This window comes from Lepisosteus platostomus, chromosome 2, assembly GCF_059453375.1.
Source record: "Lepisosteus platostomus isolate fLepPlt1 chromosome 2, fLepPlt1.hap1, whole genome shotgun sequence".
Lineage (NCBI taxonomy): Eukaryota > Metazoa > Chordata > Actinopteri > Semionotiformes > Lepisosteidae > Lepisosteus > Lepisosteus platostomus.
This window is the reverse complement of record NC_142612.1, coordinates 15,000,646-15,023,590: the sequence shown is the minus strand read 5'-3', so window position 1 is coordinate 15,023,590 and position 22,945 is coordinate 15,000,646. Positions and strand designations below refer to the sequence as shown.

The 22,945-nt window shown below is 43.1% G+C and overlaps 1 protein-coding gene across 3 annotated transcripts in view; it reads right to left on the bottom strand.

Moving 5' to 3' along the window:
- Positions 1-272: 272 nt before the first annotated feature.
- The window catches only part of wwc3 (WWC family member 3), a 54,597-nt gene continuing 31,924 nt past the window's right edge, over positions 273-22,945 (bottom strand). For 2 of the 3 annotated variants that reach the window (XM_088600031.1, XM_088600042.1), the window contains 17 exons: positions 20,508-20,657; positions 19,621-19,694; positions 16,018-16,266; positions 14,081-14,170; positions 13,201-13,742; positions 12,250-12,370; positions 9,833-9,910; positions 9,315-9,401; positions 8,098-8,290; positions 6,938-7,111; positions 6,115-6,260; positions 4,357-4,504; positions 3,505-3,669; positions 3,073-3,165; positions 2,677-2,907; positions 1,916-2,043; positions 273-1,098 (listed from right to left, as the gene is read on the bottom strand). In XM_088600031.1, the coding sequence (XP_088456157.1) occupies positions 1,032-1,098; positions 1,916-2,043; positions 2,677-2,907; positions 3,073-3,165; positions 3,505-3,669; positions 4,357-4,504; positions 6,115-6,260; positions 6,938-7,111; positions 8,098-8,290; positions 9,315-9,401; positions 9,833-9,910; positions 12,250-12,370; positions 13,201-13,742; positions 14,081-14,170; positions 16,018-16,266; positions 19,621-19,694; positions 20,508-20,657 (2,736 nt within the window). In that variant the 3' untranslated portion in view covers positions 273-1,031. Of the gene's footprint in view, positions 1,099-1,208; positions 1,351-1,915; positions 2,044-2,676; positions 2,908-3,072; positions 3,166-3,504; positions 3,670-4,356; positions 4,505-6,114; positions 6,261-6,937; positions 7,112-8,097; positions 8,291-9,314; positions 9,402-9,832; positions 9,911-12,249; positions 12,371-13,200; positions 13,743-14,080; positions 14,171-16,017; positions 16,267-19,620; positions 19,695-20,507; positions 20,658-22,945 lie in introns of all 3 variants that reach the window. The other variant, XR_015925433.1, reaches the window with a different exon arrangement.

Below are 22,945 nucleotides of genomic sequence, written 5' to 3'. Positions count from 1 at the left end.
ATTCTAATCAGAATAAATGAAGTGACTACCATTCATTTCCAGTTGTGTCCTGTGGCCCAAGTTTAACTGCTGAAGAAGTCCCTAGCTTGGCTCTGTCAGTATCTTTTATGATTTTATCATAGTTTAAATTTGATATTATCATAATTTGTAAGCATTTATTTGTTTACTCACCTCTGATGTAACACATCCTTCTTACCTACGATACTAGCAAACTGCTATGAAATGTAACAAAAGATTCTGAAGGTGTTCTGCATAAAATAACAAAACCCAAGCTTTGCTCTTTGTTTAATAGTAAATCTTCACAACAGTGAAAACACTGCAGATGTTATTACAGACATATAATAAACGTTTTGAATACAATGTTTAATATATATTTATCTATATATATATTGCAAAGTACAAGTAATATTTATTAATAACAAATATAATAAAAGTAGATAAAAAAGTGACAATAAAAGATGATGCAAAGAACTTTTTTTCAGTATCAGGTAACAGAAACAAAATCAGCCAAAAGTTCCATTCCACTGTATGTCAAAATACTGAAGTGCTACTTCTTATAGCTTTATATAAAAAAGGGTGTTTTATTCCTTTCCTTCAAGGAAAAGTACTATAAAATAAATTACAGTACAGTGAATTTGTCTAAACTGACTTTGTTCCCGTCTTCCAGCCTTTTGTAAGCAAACATCAGAAAAAAAAAACATTTGTACAAGTGTAAGAAGATATTTGTTCTTTTATAAAATAGCTTTTTCAGAGATGTTACTTTTACAACAAGGAAAACCTAGCCTTGTTGTTGTCAATAGTTACATAAAATATATGCATATGTATTTGAGTGTGTATACACACACAAATGTAGACATTTTGTTTAGCTTTTTTCTATTTTTACAAAACTTGCATATTAATAGCTTTAGCACAAGTTTGATTCTTTAAAGTAATGCTACCTACAGTACGTTCTAATTACTTCATGAAGTTAAACACAAAAACAGACAAATACTTCATATTTGATAACATATTGAGTGTTGAAGGGGAAGCTCTCATACATCATCAGCTGGTAAAGGAGGTATGTTGAATCTTGGTCTTGTAAAAAATGCTATCTTCTCTCTGTAAGCAATCAAAATGAAACAGAACAACAATTAGACTCGTGGTGACAGTACTGCTGTGCTGGTTCATCTCTAACATTACAATAATAAGGTATAATAATGATTCCTTACACTTATATAGCGCTTTTCTGGACACTCCACTCAAAGCGCTTTACAGGTAATGGGGACTCCCCTCCACCACCACCAATGTGTAGCCCCCACCTGGATGATGCGACGGCAGCCATAGTGCGCCAGTACACTCACCACACATCAGCTATCAGTGGGGAGGAGAACAGAGTGATGAAGTCAATTCATAGATGGGGATTATTAGGAGGCCAAGACTGGCAAAGGCCAATGGGAAATTTGGCCAGGATGCCGGGGTAACACCCCTACTCTTTTCACGAAAAGCCTGGGGATTTTTGATGATCATAGAGAGTCAAGACCTCAGTTTTATGTCTCATCCAAAGGACAGCACCTTTTTACAGTATAGTGTCCCCATCACTATATTGGGCCATTAGGACCCACATAGACCGTGGGGTGAGCGCCCCCTACTGGCCCCACTAAAAAAACCTCTTCCAGCAGCAGCCTTAGTTTTTCCCAGGAGGTCTCCCATCCAGGTACTGACCAGGCTCACACCTGCTTAGCTTCAGTGGGCTGCCAGCTATGAGCGGCAGGCATAATGGTATGATTCAATGGTTTTTATAAAACAACGAAGACTGTTGCTGTTCTCCTCCACTTATTTGCGTTCATCCCCTCAAGCAGAGTGTCAGGGCACTGTGAAAGGGATTACAGCTGGTCAGCCTCAGTAACCACAGCCCCAGGTTCTGTTTTGCCCTGACCTGAAAGTCTGGACAGGCAGTGGTTCCTTTTGGCTCTGCCCCCTCATCTGCAGGATCTCTTTGGATGCCTTCCTCAGCCTCCGCTCCACCACCTCCTCCTGCCGCTGCTCGTGCTTGCTCTGCTTCACCTGCAGGGGACGTAGCGCAAGACGGTTAATCATGAGGTGTGGCTGCCCTCACTTTCCAGTTACGGCAGGAGTCGGCACAGACGATGTCAGACTGTCACATTTTGTGTACTCAGGTTGTCAGCACGACTGTAAAAAAATAACCGGTTTGTAGAATCACATATCTCTCCATCTCTTCCTTTTCTTTTGCTGTCCAGTTTTGCCCAGTGCCTCATACTGGAGGTGTACCGGACACAGCCCAAGGGGAAGAGACCCTGTGGCAGACCCAGGACACGTTTGAGAGGTCATATCCCCTGGCTGACCCGGGGCCACCTGGGGATCCTCAAGGAGAAGCTGGGGACTGTTGCTGGGGACTGGGGAGTCTGCTCTACTCTGCTCGGCCTGTTACCACCGTGACCCTCACTAGGAGTAAACAAAATGGCTGAATGGATGTGTCACTCTCAGTTTCTACCTTGTGGTTAAGTAGTGGGTTTAAACTGTCCTCCATTTTTGGACTGCTGGACTGTTGTTGTGGGTACCAGTTTCATTGTCAGCTCTGTTCAGCGCACGTCGGCTCCAGCTGTCCCCCTCTCTCTGTGTCACCTCACTCAGGATGTATAAACCTCCCTCTCCCATCTGAAGGCGCCCCTGGTGTACCTGTCTCTCCACCTCCCACAGGAAGTTGCGGAAGCGCTGATCCCGCAGAGCCCAGTGAGGCAGCTCTGTAGTGCCTCGGCCCTGAGCTTCCTCCAGCCTCTGCCTCAGCTCCCGGAGGGCACCCAGCTCCTCGTTCAGTTGCCTCTGCCGAGTCCTGGAGGCCTGGAGATCCAGCTCCAAGTCCAGGGACGTTCGCATGGATTGCTCCGCCAGAGAGGACCTGTAGGACTGCTGTAGAACAACATGGCCGCCAAGGCACAATGTCAGCGGACTGATTTGCGTTCACACGGTGAATGTCACAGATGCAGTTTGTATTAGGAGATTTTAAGATGTTCATGTGTTTTCATTCTGGCCTCGCCTTTGGTTTGTGCAACACGAAAACCTAATATGACTTACTTGTTTATACCGCAGGGTCCGCCTTTCCAATGTATTTCTGATAAATGGAGATCTTTTTGGTAGCGTCGAACTGTCACTGTCGCTACGGTACAGCTGAAAAGTTAAAAGTTAAAAGATTTAACAAACATTATTCGGAAGCACAGGATTATCACGCTATTTGAAAAGCAAAATGTATGTTTGAGATCAAAATTCTCCACACCCAGCGTCTCTGAGTCCGCTAACTCAGCACGAAACATCGTCCAACGGTTCTCGATGTTTCTTACTGTCAAACCCGAAATTGCGAATAAAATTATTTTCTTATGCGGTCCAAATGTTTGCCAAAAAGCAAATAACTGAATTTTTATTTTCCATTTAAGAAAAAGTGGATGGAAAATTCCGCACGAGGGCGGGGAGCTGCCTGTGCCCCAGGGCCCCACCAGGGGGCGTACTCACCCTGCACACGTACTGGCTTCGCGCCCCCGGGGAGAAGGTCTGGGAGCGGACGATGGTGCTGCTCCGCACAAAGGGGGAGCCGTGGGTCCAGCGGCCGCCCCGGTCCTTCCGCCGCACCGCCGCCTGCTCCGGGAACGGGGCCTCGGTATTGGTCTCCTTGTCCACCTGCCGAGACGTGACATCATCGCACCCAGACACATGACTGCTGACCGTTCCCCGCCGGCCTGCCTCTCCCATGAACCCGTGCTGCCCGGGCCGAGCTAGGTTTTGAGCACTGCTATTGGCTCACTTGTGAAGGCATGCAATACAAGCAGCACAATAACAATAATTCCCTTCACTTAGGGAGGAGAACAGAGTGATGAAGCCAATTCATAGATGGGGATTATTAGGAAGTCATGATCTTTAAAGGCCAGGGGTAAATTTGGCCAAGACACTGGGGTAATAACCTTTTTTTGAGAAACGCTCTGCGATTATTAATGACCACAGAGTCAGGACCTCAGTTTTACATCTCATCCAAAGGACGGTGCCTATTTATAGTATAGTGTCCCCATCACTATACTGAAGCATTAGGACCCACACAGACTGCTGGGTGAGCGCCCCCTGCTGGCCCCACTAACTCCTCTTCCAGCAGCAGCCTTAGTTTTTCCCAGGAGGTCTCTCATCCAGGTACCGACCAGGCTCACACCTGCTGGGCTGACAGTTGTGATTTGCAGGGTGATACCATACTGGGGGTCTAAGAACTCTGTAACACTGTTTCTTCGTGCAGCTGTTTTTTTTATAATAGAGTGGTATTTTAGAAATGACATGACATTGACAGATAATTAAACTCTAAAATTCCCTGCGTTCGGTTACCCTGAGGGGAGGATTCCTGGTCCTGGCAGGGGCGCAGCGCCCCTCGGCTTCAGTGCAGGCCACCTCGCCGCACAGCCCCTCAGCGCACTGGGCTGCGAACGCCGTGCTGTTGCTGCAGCCACTGTCCACCGACTCCGCCTGCCAGCTCCTGCGAGGAAAGCACAGTCACTCGCTATGCACTTTCCACGTGAGCAGTTAACAGTGGCATTGTGGAATGGAAACAGTGCACATTATTACACGTTTACAGCATACAATTGAATTAGGAATGCAAATAAGTCAATCAGCCACCAGTTCATAGAGGTATTAGGGTATATCATGAATTACATGGCTATAGTTTACACAGAAACAAATACTAACATAGCATCATTCCATAAATAATGGGGCTTTATGCAATGATTCTACACAGGATTAAAGAATACACCTTCATGTACTTGCCTGTAATACAGGGGCCTGGCGTCATTCTAGCTCATTAGGATTCAGCATTTAGCATTTGTCAAAAAAGGCAATAGCATTCTTTCTGGAGTTTCCTTTAAGGGTAGAGATCACTCCACATTCTGTTCACACAGTGTAAGAGGAGCAGAAGGTTCAGACAAGATGGCAGTTCTTGTCTGAAGCCATATTTCCCAGAGGGCAGTAGGGAATGATCTGCCACCTCAGTCACTGGGCCAGCTGATGGAGAACGGCTGATCAAGTGCCGTTTAAAATCACAGATCTCAGGTTATTGAACTCTGCTGGCCAGATAGCACAGACTGACCTGCAAGCCCAGGGATGTGAAATAATGAGTTGTTGAAAGAATTTCTTTGGGAAAGGTCTTGGAGAGAGCCTTGTGTTTTGAAGTCAGTAAGCAGTTTAGCTTCCCAGCTTGTTAAGGTAGAGTTCAGACAGAGCTAGGCTCTTGTTTTGTTCCATAACGTTTTGCTATAAAAGTGTGAATAAAACCTGAACACTTTTACACCGAGTAGCGTTTACATGTGGGAGGGTCCCTGAGCTATTCCACCCATGACAATTTACATTTTTAAAAGATTTGATGGACATCACTAAAATTAGAAACCAAGTCCATCTGTTATCTGTAAACATCTAACCTTGAAAAAGGTATTTATTTAGTCTTTTACTTACTACTTTAACACTTAATTATTGACCCCAATGCACTTATTTAACATAGGATGAGATGCTCATAGCTCCAAAATAAATTGTAACGATTTCTGCAGCTTTACCTTATTTCAGAGTATTTCCAGCAAAGTTGTACCTCCTTTTCATCTTAAATAATTGCAGCACTAAAGCAATCCTCTCCAGAATCTTTGTGTATATTTTTAATATAACCTGGTAAAAATGAATATCAAAAACTGTATATTTAAAATTATGTATCAAAATAACTGTTTTAATGCTACTCTATTTCCTGTTTTTAAGACTGAAAAATGCAAAAAGCTTTAAGTGTTTTACAAAATACCTTGCGTTGTGTATTAGTGTGTTTGAAATGCCTATAATTAGTGCCCCATAATTTAAGAAGAGATGTCTTCCCCCCAAAAGTCTCCAGGTTGGGATAGCTACTGCAGATAAAAGGGGTATTAAGGTGTTTGCACAGTTGCTGTGATGTCTTGCTTGTTAGATGAATTCAAGTGAGCACAGGACATAAGATGAAAAACTGTTAAAGTGGTACACTGGACTGCAAAGATAAGTGTTCTTCTACATCACTGCTCTGACTGTTTGGCAGTCCGTGGCATGTGATGCAACAATAATGCCCCCCTAGCTGTTTCGTACCTCTCGGATACAGCCTCAGCCTGTTCCTCCTTCCTCTCCATCTCCCGGAGCTCGTCCTCGGAGAACTCCAGTTTCCCTCTCTCCAGCTCCCTCTCGACGGCCTCCAGCTGGGCTGTTGTGCGAGCAAGCAGAGCTGACACCGAGTCCTGGGGACAACAGAGATGGATGTCGTACACACCACAGCAAAGGAGAAGAACTATCATACAGCACATCACTGCTGGACTCTGTTACTGAGATCCAAATCGACCTCTGCAGCCTACGAGTCTCTCTTGGACTACTGGATTTTGCTGTTATTTATTTGGGACATGAACATTACAAAACAAAAGTTTTGGCCAACATTTCTGTCTAAAATAGGTTCTATCAAAACAGCAGAACTGTTTGTTCTTGAAACAAGCCCAAACACGGTCTCATGGTGTTGATTCTCATGTCTGTCCATCAGAAATTAAAGCTACCAATTACATTACAAGGCCTTGAGGATTACAGAGGAGACTCGCTTTACCAGTTGATCGGATCATTTTGGGAACAAAGTGAAGACGTTCCTTTCTGGGTGACAGTGCAGTTCTGGGGATCTGGGTTTCTCATGGGATGTGTCCTCTGGGAGAACTGGCCCTGGTGTGAGTGTGTGAGCCCTGCGGTGGACTGGCGTCCCGTTCAGGGTGTACCCCGCCTTGCACCCCGGTTGCTTGCTGGGATAGGTTCCAGCTCCTCCGCGACCGAGGATTGGATGACGCAGTTTAGGAAAGGGGCGGGCGGAGTTCCTTTCTGAGGAAACCCAGTCAAGAGTGCAGCAACATCCAGTCTGCACTGGCTTAAAGGCACTGACCGCGGCTTTAGCGTCCATTCCAGTGTTGGGAGGCTCCAGCAGGCTGTCGTCTGTGAGCCGGCCGCCGTTGCCTCTCCTGTGCAGATCAGCTGCGCCCAGTGTCTGGACTCTGTGCCATTGGAACACCATCTCTGGGAAGCCCTCACAGTCTGCCAGGGCCACCTCAACCACCCCCTGCCGGAGACACAGAAGCACCAACACACCCCCTCAGAAGAGCCCTTTCACTCCACCTCAGGACACAGGGGAAGCAGGCTGGAGCAGGAAGCCCAGCAGCTCCACAGTCATGTACAAACAGGAGGAGGTCATTCAGCCCTCCTCATCATTAGCTACGTGGTCTGAGCTTGTTCAATACTCCCACAAAGTAGAAGTGCCTCTAGTAAACGCACTACCCTGTAGTCTTTCTGCTTGTATAGATCGTTTTTTTTCTAAATCATGTTTTTGAAATAGTGCCGTAAATCGGAATTTTAATCTGCACTGTTTTGCAGGAAAGAAATGTGAAAGCACCATCAAATAAGAAAGTGGGGTGTTGTACAAACAAATCACAGCCCTCTGTTATATACTGTCCCATTTACAATCTTACATATCAGACTTGTAAGGGATAGTGTGAGGAAGTGACAGCGTCAGGCAAGAGGAAAGTTTTTTTCTGAACTTAATTCCCCAGGAAGAAGTATGGAACGTCCTGTTGTCCTCCCTCGCCTGACCAGTTAGGAGAAGACATGTAGTAATTTAAAAACCAAGAATCTAAAGCTCCCAAGAAAAGAACACAGTATAAGAGACAGAGGGGACATTGTGGAACTGTGAAACATGGGCCAATGAACTGTGTGAGTTTTCATTCAGAGAAGAGGATGTTATTTTGCAAAGCCATTAAGCAGTTTAGCTTTTTCCCCGAGAGAAGAACTGAAAATAATAAGGAGCTGAAAGAAGATATAGCCTTTTGTTCTGTGTTTTGTGGTGATTTTGAAGTAGTGTCCCTGCCATGTGTTCTCAAAAAGTTTACCTCGACCCACCTATTAAAAGATCACTTGCTACAGCAATACCCACAAAGAACCGCCTGCTTGTCTCCAACAAAAGTTTGGCAGTTTCTTCAGGTTTTCTTTCTCTGTGCTGTGATTGTGTATAACGGTGGTAATAGAGAACATGTTTTGAATGACTTAACTTACCAATATCTCCTCTTGAGCCTGCTGGCCTATACTACACACACACAGTTGAAGACTCTTGCATTCCAGAGCAGCAGAAGGAATGGAAATCCGGAATCCTTCGTTAAAGGTTAACAGTGTCTGTGCTTCCAAAGCTTTGCAACAGTAAGTGTTTGGCGAGCTGGAGTTCAGAGGCAGCACGTGAAGCTTCACATAGCTGCAAGAAAAAAAAAACATTTAAGAACGGGGGGTCCTCGTATGCTGAATGAGCTAAGCATGTCTTTTATACAAATAAAATCCCAGGGGAGTGAACATAATAGTTCTGCCTAGTTCCCATCCTCTGGAATTCTGCCTCATCAGTAATGATCATAAAACACTGTGGGTAATTAATACACTGATCTAAAAATCCAGGATTTGAACATTTAAAGTATTCCTTTATTCAGATGCTTAATCATAATTATATTTATTGTAATAAATATTTATATTTATTACAACTAAGGCAAACAAGTCCAGGATTCTTTTTTTTTATTTTACTTTTTGAGTAATAATAATTCCTTACACTTATATTGCGCTTTTCTGGACACTCCACTCAAAGCTCTTTACAGGTAATGGGGACTCCCCTCCACCACCACCAATGTGCAGCATCCACATGGATGATGCGACAGCAGCCATAGTGCTCCAGTACACTCACCACACATCAGCTATCAGTGGGGAGGAGAACAGAGTGATGAACCCAATTCATAGACTGGGATAATTAGGAGATCATGATTGGTAAAGGCCAATGGGAATTTTGCCCAGGATGCCAGGACTCTGTCAGTAACACCCCTACTCTTTTCAAGCAAAGCCCTGGGATGTTTAATGACCATGGAGAGTCAGGACCACCATTTTTCATCTCATCCAAAAGACAGCGCCTTTTTACAGTATAGTATCCCCATTACTATGCCGGGGCATTAGGACCCACACAGACCGCAGGGCATGCGCCCCCTACTGGCCCCTCTAAAACCTCTTCCAGCAGTAATCTTAGTTTTTCCCAGGAGGTCTCCCACCCAGGTACTGACCAGGCTCACACCTGCTGAGGTTCAGTGGGCTGCCACTTGTGAGACCTAACACTCACACACTATTTAATTCTACCTGAACATTCTAAACCTCTTAATGTCTCCTACAGTATGTAAATGTGTAGTTGGCAACTTTTTAAAAAACGTGCACATATTTTTTACCCATGCTTTCACTCTTCAACTTACATTTTAAAACCTTCTTTGACAAGGCCCCCATTTAAATTCTTTAGCTGAAGCAGGTGAACCAAGAGGCATTCACTGCCAACATCATACCTAGAACACAGAAAACACAAGGTAATGTGCAACATTCTCAGCTGTTAGATAGATAGATAATACTTTATTAATCCCGTAGGGAAATTGATGTGTTAACTGTTAACTTGTTTTCAAATAAATCGAGGTCTTCGTGAATGGGACTGACTAATAACTGCCTCCTAAGAGTGTAAATAAGCTCCAAAAACATTGAAAACAACACAAAAATAATGATAAAATGCTGAGACCAGCAGTCTACCTCAAAAGCTCTTACACTACTACAATGCAAACACAATGGCCATACACAAAAACATATGACAGAAACAATGACTGTGTAGTGGTGTTAGACAAGAAACTATATTTCCACAATCATTAGTTTATAACTACTTTCCTTCGCTCAATTTGCAGTCAAGTACTGCCTGACTGATTGTTTATAGTGGAGTGATCGCACTTACAGAAGACCCAGATAGATCTGAAGAGGTTCACCCACAGCAGTATAGCTACCATAAGAGCCCTCCTCTGTTTCCTCAGACCTGTTGAGACAGAATGAGACAGAATGAGAGAGGTAAAGAGCCTCCTTGTTTCACTGAGCTACGGCATGACCTTCACTCACCCTGAAGAACACTTACTGTACATTAAACATTATAGAATATAAAAAGCCCTACTTCCGTCCCCATACAAAATGACACAATAGCCTAACAGTCCAAACCAAGGTGTGTTGGTTATAATCAATGAAGGAGAAGTAGGTTTGAGTCTCACACTTAAACTTCTGAGAGAGTAGGTTATTTCATTTTTTTTTCTTTGCTTAAACAAAGCTTTAACCACATTTTTGAATGCGTGGACTGAAGTAAAAAGCAGACTGATGTGATACAAAAGAATTACGAGCCACATTCTTCACATTTGTTATCAAGCAGACCCTCTTTCTTAAGCACACACCTCTGAGCAAATGCAGTGAGCCATGTAGAGAGAAGAGATTTTAAGTGTGTTTGTTACACATACAGTATATAGTACCTACAGTCATGAGCTGCTGGTACAGTAAACACTTCTAAAGCAACCACTGCTTGAATGGAATACAAGTGCTGGTACCCTCTTCCCCACTCTATTTATGTAGATGGCAGGTAGGTCTCTTTCCAGGCCATAAAGGCCCATGGGGAATGGGGGGCAAGATCCACCATTTTTCTTGACCATCCAACACTGGAGGTGGAAGTGATGTGGTCAGCATCACGCTCCGGCCGGCCTATTTCCCCCGGAAGGATTAACCCCCAGGTACTCATTTGGAAAGCAGGCTGAGTGGACTTGGGAGCTGTCTGGAAGGAACTAGAGCAAGCTACATCACTTGCCCATTCCTGGGATTGACCTGGGCGGTCAGGAGCTACGATCCCTTGCTGGCTGAGCTACAACAGCTCCATTCATGTAGAAGGCAGAGGAGTTTATTACCATATGTACATGTACATTAGAATTCTTATTTGCGTTGATCTCTTGGGACATACATAGTACAGCAGACGATGTAGACAGCACATTACATTGTTAGCGAAATATATGATAGAAGAAGACCTGTTTATTAGTTTAACTCATTGTACAAATAACAACAAGTCCTGTGTTTGGCGGCAGACCATAAACAGTTCATAATTTATCCTTACAAACTGGGGAAAAACTCATTCCTTTACTGAATGAAGGGTCGAAAAAAGATAAAAAACATCTAAATGTATTATTATCTCAACTCAAGGTATTAACATACTGTACAGATTTACAAAGCACACATGTATTATAGTCCTCAGCATTACGGATTAGAATCAGACATATTTTGAATCTTTGAATCTAACATAATTAAATTGTACATGGCAGAGTTCTTAACAATGTATTTAGTTCCATTCATCATTCATTGCCAGGACTCAAACAGAAGTGACGGTCTGAAAAAATCAAAATGTCAGACTTAGTACCTACTTGACAGCCCCATCCCAATTCAAACACTTCACCTTTAAAGGCTGACTGACTAGCTTAAGAAATAGATCCATTATAACAGTAGATCAGCTTATGGACACAGACACAGGGAGAAGCTTTGTGTTATAAGTCACCTGGATAGATATACCGCAAGACTGACCCCAAAAGCACACAAACTCAAAAAACTGAAACTATTTGAATGTCTTCGATAACATACAGTAAACCAGCTGGGAAACACAGTATTGGCTGAAGATGTTGCATGTTATCATGGCAACTAAATGTGTATAGCAGAGGAACCAAAGTGTGAAAATCCAGACTGTAAGAAAAACTAAATCATAAGAATGTATAAAACCATAAAGATTAATATTATTTTACATTTTAAAACACAAACACATGTGTTATAACACCCTCCCTATATAACTCTTATTGTAGGTTTAAAAAAAGTGGTGGACACTGCAACATTTTTTGTCTTGTTTTGCAGCAATACACTGTATTAACATAAGAATAAGTTACACGTTATAACCACTAGATGGTGTCAGGAGATTGTTTTTATAGTTGGGGGTTTATAAGTCAGTACATTTTTGGGACTGCAGTGGTGTGACAGTTTGTGCTATTGATGAACAGGATAGCTCTAGAGTCCTGGGTTTGATTCCACCTTCAACCCCTTGTCTGTGTAGAGTCTGCATGTTCTTCCTTAGTTTGTGTTGGGTTTTGCCAGGTACTCTGATTCCCTGGTATCTGTCATATACTGTCCCCTAAAACAGCCCTCACTGGGTGATATCAGCATGGCAAGAGAGAGGAAGAACCTATTTGAATAATAATCTAATTCGCAGCCAGAAGAACCTTCAGAGAGGGAAACTACTTCAGACTTAGAAGTGCTGTACATTATTCTTCTGCAGGACACAGAGAACTCCCTTGACAGATACTCAACCTTTTGCTCCAGGCCTCGAAGACTCCACTGTCTGTGGCCAGAGCGTCTTCGGACAGCCCTGCGGACACCCTCCTGGTCCTGCGCCCCACTCTGCCAGCACTGTTAGAGCGCAGGGTCACCCCTGAAAGAAAGTGCAGGGGTAGATTCACTTAGTCACTTCCCTTAGCTACACTCAGCCACCCCCCAAGTCAGATCGCTCACTAAATGACACAAATACTCATTTGTCCGAAAAACCTTTTTTATGCCTGACCTAAGCTAAGACAGGACAAGGGTTTTGAAATGATGTGGTGTTCGGATAAAATACCTCAAGAAGGCAGCAAATCACCAGTAATGTAATGAGAAGAGGTTGCTAAACCAGTACAGTGATCTAGTTTAAATGACAAGCAGAAAAATAAGGTGCCGGGTTAAATCAGGCTTTGCAATCAAAAGCAAGGACAATTTGTGCCTTCAGCTAGTGTTGGGTTTTTACAACACCTAGACATTTTATGATGTTTCTGCTGCGCTACGGGATGAATTTGCAATGCAGGAAAGTGTTGTTTTGTTCTTTCCTCGAAAAAGAAATTTGGCCGAATTGTGCAGGTTTTAGTAAGCCAAACACCTGTCAATCCAAACTGGTCAACAATCAAAAGTTAGATCTCCCTTTCTTCATGCTAAACACTTTTACTTTTTTGCATTGAAAATGATTATGTTAGCTAAACTACAATGGTAACTGTAATCCTAACCTGTCAACGTCACAGAATGTACCGTATTGATACGACATTTCAGCAGAAGATTGCAAAAAAGAAGCACTAGGAAATTAAATGGTTACACAGCAGATACCTTGACACACTTTCAAACTGCTACACTACTGTACATGTTTCTGACGAGCTTGTGGGTCACATGGGAACTTTTAAAGGCCAGTTTGGGGAGAAACGCGCATTTAACATCCAGGCCCGGAGTCTGTTCACTTGCCTCCAATGGCAGGTGACCCCTGGGGGGCGCCGTCCTTGAGCGCTTTGCTCTCAGGCAGGTAGGCGCCGGCGCCGGTGCTGGCGGCAGGCTGGCCGTGGCCTCGCAGGCCCTCCAGCAGGCCCCTTCCCGCCAGCTCCACGTACTCCTCCGTCATCTGGGCCAGCGGAGAGTCGCGGGAGGCCGTGTGGTAGGGGGTGTCCAGGGGGGAGCTGGGGGGGGAGAGGGAGGAGAGGGAGGAGCGGGACGAGAGGGAGGCCAAAGAGCGCGGGGTGTCCAGGGACCGCTGGGCCCTGCCCGGGCCGAGCGGGTCCGGCCCGTACGCCACGGTGTCCCGGGAGACCGCCTCTGGGGGCGGCAGGTGGAAGCGCAGGTGCGGGTCAGGGTCGCCCGGCCCCTCGGGCCGCTCGTACTGGGGCAGTCCGTAGATATCGGTGAAGCTCACGGAGCTGAGGGAGCCACGGCTGGAGGCCAGGGAGCCCCGGCTGGAGGCCAGGGAGCCCCGGCTGCTGCCCGACGACATGGTGAGGCTGCTGGCGGACAAGCTGACGGGGAAAGAGAGGGGAGATTCCATCAGGGTGAGCTGGGGGGGGGGGGGGGGACACCTTTTTATTTCATACTGAAAGGGCGGCGGTTTCCAGACAGTCCGACAGCTTCGAAAAACCAACCAGTGGTTTTTTCAGACCTTGCTGTGAGCTGAATTAAAATGGAAAGATACAGACCAACACATAAACCCGTCTGCAAAAATGAAAAAATTGGAACGAGATTCGGACAAAGCTTGCATATCAATAAAAAAAGACAGGCCTGCACGTCAACAGTAGGAGAATCTAGAACAAGCCTTCCTTTCAAGAGCACACCTACAGCCACGTGGGGAGCAGCTCACCTCTTCAGCTGCGAATGCAGGTATGTGGTGATCCGCGTCGCTTCTTCCAGCTGTCTCAGAAGAATGTTTCTTTTCTCTTGTTGAAGAATCCTGAGAAGAAAAATGACAAAAGCATCCATTACTATTACTGAAGTGGCATGGTACTAGAGTCAATTTGAAAATATAATTAAGTAGTGGCTACACATCATAAAGGGGCAAACATTTATATATATATCTATACAGTATTATTTACACGTTTTACATGAACTCATAAGAAACTTCAATATACAAATATACTTTAAATAAATACATTAACATTGGATTTTTTTTAACCAAAGTACAATGACAATAAAAACACAAATACTTTTATTTAAAACTTTAGAGGGGGCAATTTGGCTCCTATTTAGTAGTTAGTAGTTAACTGATGTAAACGTCTCATCCATCTATCTATTGAAAGACATGGCTGGATAGCTTGTTTTATACACTCACAGCCCTTTGGGGAAAGAACTACATCCTGTACACAGTTATAAATGCACTTATGTGTAATTCCCAGTTGTGTCCCCTGGTTCATGTTTCACAGTTCATTTTGAACAGTGCTGGACTGACTTTGTTGGTGCCTTTTGAGGATTTTTTCAAAACCTGGATCAGGTTCTCGTGTAGTCTTCTCAGTTCATGACTAAATCATGAACTGCTGTTCTTTGGACTGATTCCAGAGCAGCAATCTTTTCTATAACATGGTGACCAAAACTGGAATCAATATTCTAACTACGGTCTTATAAGTGCATTATATAATTTTAACATAATATCCTCTGATTTACATTCAACACTTTAACTATATATCCTCACGTTTTGTTTGCCTTTTTATTCTTTTCCCACACTGCCTAAAAAGTAAATGTTGAGTCAACTGAAACACATTACATCTTACTCATCAGCAGCCTCTTGCATCTCAGCATTTCCCATTTCATATTTATAGTTTGTCTTTCAGCTATCTGCATTTCAACCCTGCTTGAAACTTAAGTGAAGCCCCTTAACATTCAATATTAATGCATAATCTATTGTTGTCTTGAGACCATGGAGATTTGAAAAACTAGGGCAAAAGCTGGTAGGTTTCCTTCCTGAGAACATCTTTCCAGCTCATTTCACACAAGGAAATGATTTTCACAGTCTCTCATGCAGTCAAGAAAAGCACAGTTAATGCTCTTCACTCCAGAAAGGCCATAGGGGAGGTATGTCTTTCGGAAAAGACAGCTCTGGAGAAACTGAAAGGATCCCTGTGCCACTGTACCCAAGAAAGCAAGCATATCATAGGTAAAAACAGAAAAATCTCTTCAAATAAGCTAATTTAACTCTTTATATGAAATCTATAATATAGTGTTTCTGCTGGAGCAAATATCTATTTTTTTCAGACGTTACATGTTATAATGCCAGCTTGCAGGACAAAAACTGCCAGCTGGATAATTCGGGATATGTTTTTTTCTTTGGCATTTCTTGCCAGCATACTGTGTGGTCCGTGCCCAGATAAAACCAACAGACCCAGAGAAAGTGTGCCTCAGAATGCTGGACTGCTGTATTTCATCAGCTGCCGGTCTGCTAAACATTATCGTCAATCTATACCACATTATATGAATATCCTACAGTATGTCCGTGCAATAGTTCTGATCTCAGCCAAATGGTATTTGGGTAAGAGAAAGAAGACACTACTTTCTGGGGCCGCAATTAAAAAATGAGAAAATTAGAAAATGTATTCAAACATTTGGCTTTCTCTTAGAATGCACGCATTTGATTTTTGTCCTCAAATATGTGCTTTTTTAGCATATAATTGCCTAATGTAATTTTATAACCTATACAGTGAATAAACTAAGCCTCCTGAATCTACCAGATCTGTTCAAATGTAAATGCAAGATGCTTTTGTTAATGGGAATCATGATCATTTTTAATATTAGCGCTTGGCTTATAACCTCTGGCTGGCGCTGTGCCCGGCTGTGGCGTGTGCCCTCTGCACCTCCTCCTCCAGCCGCCTCCTCTCGGCCTCCAGGTGCAGCTGCTGCTCGGGCGAGCGGCGCTGCTGGCTGAGCAGGGTGAGCTCCTGGAGCAGGGCCTCCTTCTCCCGCAACAACTGCAGGCAGTCTCGGTCGCGGTCTGCTTCGGCCAGGCCCGGCCAACTCTCGCTGTCCAGCTGGGCCAGCTGGTGCTGGATACTGGACACTCTGGGGGGGGGGGGGGGGAGAGAAGAGCTCGAAAGGTCAAAACACATCCCCTGTGTTTTGCAGTGAACTGAGGCTCACTGGATTTACAGTAGGTGAGATGTCAGCCCCACTGTACAGCTCGTCTTGCACAGTGCAGTCTGTAGAAAAGACAGACTGTACTGATAAAAGTCCTTATCTTTCGGGAATATGATATTCTTATTCCTCTAAACCATCTACTCCCCAGTTTAATGGAGTGAAATGCAGCTACTGTACCTGTACACTGTACGTCGGCTGATGTATCTTTCTGTCTGTTTTCAGCCTACCAACATCACACAGCTTCAACTAGTAGCTTTAGTCAGCAGCGTCAACCAGCTTCCATCAAACTTCCAATCAACCTCCATTCAATCTTCATTCAACTTGTAATAAGTCCCACATGCTGTACCATTTACAGGTCCCTGCCCCATTCTTCTCACTGTTTAGATTAACTTCTTGTGTGATACTCTAAAATCAGCTATTATACAATTGGTAACTTTCCTACTCTGACAGTTTCTCACAATTTCCAGTCATAGAGGTATTATTTCATCGGCACAAAACAATTGCCTCTGCAGAAGTAGTGGAGTATTCTAACACATGGTATATGAACACTGCTGTAATCATGCATGCAACAAGCATCTACACACATACAAGAGTAAATACATGAGACTGAATATAATACAGAAGAATGATGAATACTTCTGTGTGGATGAAGTGTTACATGGTCAGTTTTGAAATTTCAGCATGACTCATACCCCATACCCAGAATGGGCCTCAGTGTTTCGTAATTCTTTGGACAGACTGAGATGAAATGCTCTTTGGGTGCGTAAAGTTGGAAATACTGTATGCGTCAAATGAAATGTTCTGCACATGTGTGCATGTGTGAGCTTGTGTGTACGACAACTACGTTTCATCAGACTGAACTGACTTTCCAAGGATGTGGCTACCTGTGCAAAATGTGCACAAACAGGTGTATTCATTCTCTGCTTGTAGACTCTTATCTCAGCACTTGGCTCATGCTCACAAAACACTGAATTACTGTTTTATGTGTTCTGGAGTTTTAAATTGTGACTCACAAGCCGAGCATGTGAGTTTCCACAGGTCTCTCTCTCTGTTCCCTTCCCACTGAAGTCATACACTGGCATGTCTGGCCGTCTTGTCTCCATGGCAATACCAATCTCGTTAAAACGAGGCAATGGCGCCATTCACAATATCTCTCTTGCCAGGCCTGCTGGATAAGCAGTTCTTCTGAACTTCGTTAATATCCTCCGGCTAGTTGTTACAAATAACACTATGTTCTTTCTACCCAACAAATAAACTACTTCAAAGGGGCTCATCTTTGAATGTTACCAGATATATTATCTAAAGCCTGGGTGGCACAGTTCAGCTCCAGACCTGGGGTGCTACAGTATCTGTGTGGAGTTTGCATGGGTTTCTCCCAGGTGCTCCAGTTTCCTAACAAGCTAATTGGCTTCTTGAAAAATTAACCCAACTGTGAGTGAGTGTGTGTTTGTGTCTGTACCGTATGTACCTTATGATGGACTAGCGTCCCATCCAGGGTGTATCCGGCCAAATTTCCCTCTGACCTTTATCAATCTCGGCCTCCTAATAATCCCCAGCTGTTAACTGGCTTCATCACTCTGTTCTCCTCCCCACTAATAGCTGGTGTGTGGTGAGTGTACTGGGGCACTTTGGCTACTGTCACATCATCCAGGTGGGTGCTGCACATTGGTGGTGGTGGAGGGGAGTCCCTGTTATCTGTAAAGCACTTTGAGTGGAGTGTCCAGAAAAGCGCTATATACTGTACACTTTTATTATTTAAGTCAGTGGCTTAATTTTTGTCAGAGCCTTAACAAAAAAATGTAACCTCCTTGTTGTTATGCACATATAAACTTTATACTGATAGATAACATCAACATGCAGAATTATTTACTGTTAATTTAAGTACTTATTAAATGTTCCCTAACAGTCAACATTTAATAAGTACTTAAATAAGCAGTAAATAATTCTGCATGTTGATGTTATCTATCAGTACATCTGGCAAAATGACCAGATTAAGGAATTCATTTTAGATATGATTTTTCACGTATCCATCATCTTTAAGGTTAAAAACTGATATGCTAAAAACGTAGTATGAATCTCCTACAGTCAGAGAAGGGAAATACGGCACTGGAAAAGAACAAATAACGACTGTCTGGATTTAACTAATTTCTTGTAAAAAAAAAAGAAACAGTCTTTAATATCTTAACTACCTTCTTTTTTCAAAATCCAAATAAAAAATGCAAAGCCATCTGAGATGATGGTGGGGTAGTAGGGTTCATGTTTTGTGCTGCCAGGAGCTCTTCTCGGATGCCAGGCGGTGGCAGTGCCATGTGGAGGAAGGCAGAGCCGTGTGGAGCTGTCCCACTGTGTTCACTCACAAAGGCTCCACAGTGTCAGAGTGAGGCCCAGGGGGCAGGAATGCATGGTAAATGAAGAATGTGACCACCAAGCTTATTTCCTAAAGAGCACAGCATTCAGAGCTGCTCTGCTCACCAGCCAGAAATCCTGGCTCAAAACCCAAGGTACACACACTCATAAAACATTTACACATAACTTGCCGGTTCAAGTGCAACGCTGACATCAAAAAAGCCTTTGGACATCTCTCTGATGACCCAAAGGAAACACCACATTTGTGTTTCTGTTCCCACAGGCTGGTTTGGCAAAAGGCTGGCAGTGACAAATTGGCCTCACAGAGCTACAGTGGGTCTTCCATGAACAGACACCCTTTTAGAGAGGCCAGAACTCCGACCTGCTCTGCTGGACAAGACGATGAGATCGGAAGACATATATCCTATGTCTTAAATTAGCACAGCGCGTTTTGTGCAAATCAAACAAATGGACATCTAAGACTAGATTTCAGACCCACTGCATTTCCCTTGTAAATCTCAGCTTAATGAGGATAATGTTTTGTCCACTCTACACCTGAGGGTGCCTGCAAACTGATTCTAAAGCTGGGGGTCTAATGAGAGCTTATAACAAAAGTTTGGGAGGGATGACAACAACCAAGCTCAATCAGACTGTCAGTAATTAGCAATCGCTCCTGATAATCCATTCCTCTCCCAAACGCTAGAAATACCGATGAGATCCCTCTCTCTCTCTTGCATGTCTCTTGCATCCCACCACCACCCCATCTCTACCTCTGCAGCTGCTCCTTGGCCACCCTGCATGGGGGTCCTGGTCTCCTTGTCCTCTGGCTGGGAGATCAGCCCTCAGACAAGACAAGCCACAAAATTTTGCTCTGTGACGCTTTCATCTTGGGTGTTGTCATTCCTCGTGAAATACCGTACATCATGCACCAACCTTTTCTTGGCTTCTTCATACTGCCAGTTGAGTCTCACTTTGTCCACCAGTCTTGAGGATTCTCGGGATCCAAACTTCAGAGAAAATAATGTCATTAGGTATAAATTGTACAGTATATTAAAATATGTCATAGAAATACAGACAAGATGAATGGCATAAATATCAAATATACTTCTAAAATAGCATGCATTTTCAATGCAGAAAATGTTGCTGTCTTCATAAATATAATGGAGTAGCTCCACCTTACTTACAGTTGCTACATATCTTTTTGTTCGGTTAAATGTTACCTGAGACCGTGTATTATAAACTATCATTAATTGTTTAGTTTTTGTTGTTTTCCTCATTATCAGATTTAACAAGACAAGTTTCGTAAACAATTATACAATAATTATCCTATTTAAAGCTCCAATATTCATATTAAACAATAGCACCATTTTTGGACTAGCACTATTGAAATCAAAAGAACTGACATTTACTTGTACGGAAAAAACTGCCGAAGAGTCAGTTATTCAAGTAATTAACTGACCGCAAACAGTGTTTTGTATCTGTGGTGGACACAGTTCCATTGTTTAAGTGGAAAAAAAAATCATTCCCAAAATTGTTTTTTCTCTGCTGGAGAGACTGGTTATTCTTTCGAGAATGACTAATCTCCTCAGAAGGACTATAACTTGTGTTTCTCATGCTTTCTCATCATAAATCTTGATATTCTTAAATCAGGCCAAATTCATGAGTTCACTTTCACGAAAATAAAAAAAACATAATTTAATGCAAAAAATAACCTCTAGTAATGCACAAAAATGGAAATCAATCACAATTACTCCTGTTCCCAGGCTTCCCTGTTTGCCAGTTTGTCATATAACAGGACCTCAGTTCTCAGCAGCGCATACCTCTCCGATGATGTCAGTCTGCGAGCCCATATCACAGTACTGCTGAGGTAAACAGGAGTCACTGAGAGCTGCCGGGCTGCTCTGGAGGTCCTGCAGGGAGTCGCTTAGACAGCAGCTGTTCTGAAAGCCAATTGTGAGCTTTGCTAGGCTCTGCAAATACAAAACAGGGCGCGGTCAACAGGTGAAACCGGTGTGATGGTGAGCACAGGAAAAAGAGCTAGGACTGTGGTATGGACAGATGCTGCCCTGAACCTTTGGAAACCATGGCAAATTTCTCTTATACCACGCTTACTCAACCAAGCTGATATAGCAACAAGACATGGATTGTTTTATACAATAAAGCAATTCATTTGTACAACAGAAGAGCACCCTCTTGCAAATTATAATGAATGTCAAACATAAACATACTAGGAGCCAAAATATCAGTCTGCTCCCCTGACTAAGGTTATGAGATCCAATGGGCAACAGGGACAGCATTAATAGGAAGTGGCATCTATTTGAAGGTTCTGAAATAGTTGCAGTCCTTTCCCATCTAGTTATAATCGAGCAGAATTTCATCCAGAGGAGGTTGTGAGTTAAGTGGGACTCAGCTGATCGGTCAGTTATTCCTTCAGTTTTCAATAGGACTGAGATGTGGGGGTTGATCTGGACAGAAGAGATGGAAGACACAATGTCTGCCCACTGAGAGAGTTTGTAACACCTCAGTAATACCACATTTATTTTCAGGCCATCTCTTCTCCATTTCAACATGTCTTTTCTAGCACTGAAGTGGTTTTTTTATGTCTTCAGGTAAGGTGCATTTTGCCTTTTGTCTACAAGTTTAAAAGTGCTCAAGATGGCTTGTTTCTCAGAAATATGTTTGTGAAGAATGATGCAGGTTTTCTACTCAGGGTTACTCATCTAGGTCTGATGTAATGAGATTTTTTGTTTTTGTTTTGACAATAGGATTACACAGAAGAAAAAACAAAAAAGTAGTGGAGTGAGCCCCCTGTGCCTCTGCTTTTCCAGTCCTATGGTATGTCATGTAGAACTCCAGGTTTGACCACTGTGGTGTACTGTGTTTTACCAGCATAATCAATTATTTAGTGTTGTTTTAAATAAGTTACTGACACACACAACCCCAGACCACACTCCTTAGATCAGTTTTTTTCTAAGAGTATATAGAAAAAACTGATTAATTCCAAGACAATGAAACAGATTATAGTGACCGCTCCCCCTTCTAAAAGCATGAAACACAGAAATGTTTCATATACAAATACACTCAAGACCACTGAAATACATTCACCATGCAAATTTCACTCTTCTTTACTTTGCCAGTTTTGCCCAGATTCTTAAGTCTCAGTTCAAGTAGTCTTGTTCAACATTGGTAGAGGTTTTCATTGAAGAAAACGTTTTAACTTATTTACATTTATATTCATACCATACAGTTCAGGAGGCCATTTGACATTGGTATTCTTCCATACCAGCATGTCAATGTTTTGGTGTAAGTCACACCTTTCTTGCAACATGTTATAAATTGCATTTTTATCAAAAAAGAAAATCCATTTTAACTGCTTTATCTAATTCCGGGTTGCGGGGGAGCCGGAGCCTATCCTGGCAAGTAACAGACGCAAGGCAGGATACACCCTGGACAGGACGCCAGTCCATCACAGGGCAGACACACTGACACCAGGGCCAGTTTTCCCAGAAGCCAATTAACCTGCCAGTATGTTTTTGAACTGTGGGAGGACACTGGAGAACCCAGAGGAAACCGTCATGAACACTCGAAGAGCATTCTAACTCCACACTGATAGCACACCAGGAATTGAACCCCGGGGGTACCCCCAAACTGTGAGACGACAATGCTAACCACTGCACCACCATATGAAACGAGAACACGCATTCATAAATTAAAATGATCACTGTGTTCAGATGAGAAAACATCAATATCACAATTGTTAAAAAATATATTATTGAATTTTAAAAGCCTGCATGGTTTCTAACACATGAATGTGTTTTGAGTAAGCTCTGTGCAGCACCAAAATGTCAACATGGTTGTATTAATGAACTGATTGATACTAATTATACAATTATATAAATATTGGTCATATTGCACTGATGTAAATCAATAAAGGGTGAGTTGCCAAATTTACCTCTTCATTACTATTGTGGCACTTTAGTTTCAGCACCAAACAAAATGAGCACCACCTACCTCTAGTTTACTTTTGGTACTTAGCATTGGTAGGAGCACTCCAAATTTTAATTTCGTTCTTTAACTTTAATTTTTCCTTTCAGGAATGAAGCAGCACACAGAATCACGGGATGTAATCATAAGAATTTACAATCCCAAATTTGAGGTTCTGCAGACACGCTTGTGGAATACAGATAAACTTGCCACAATGCTAATCATATTGCCTACAGCCAAAGAAACTGCTATTAGTCTGTGTGTGGTTGCAGGG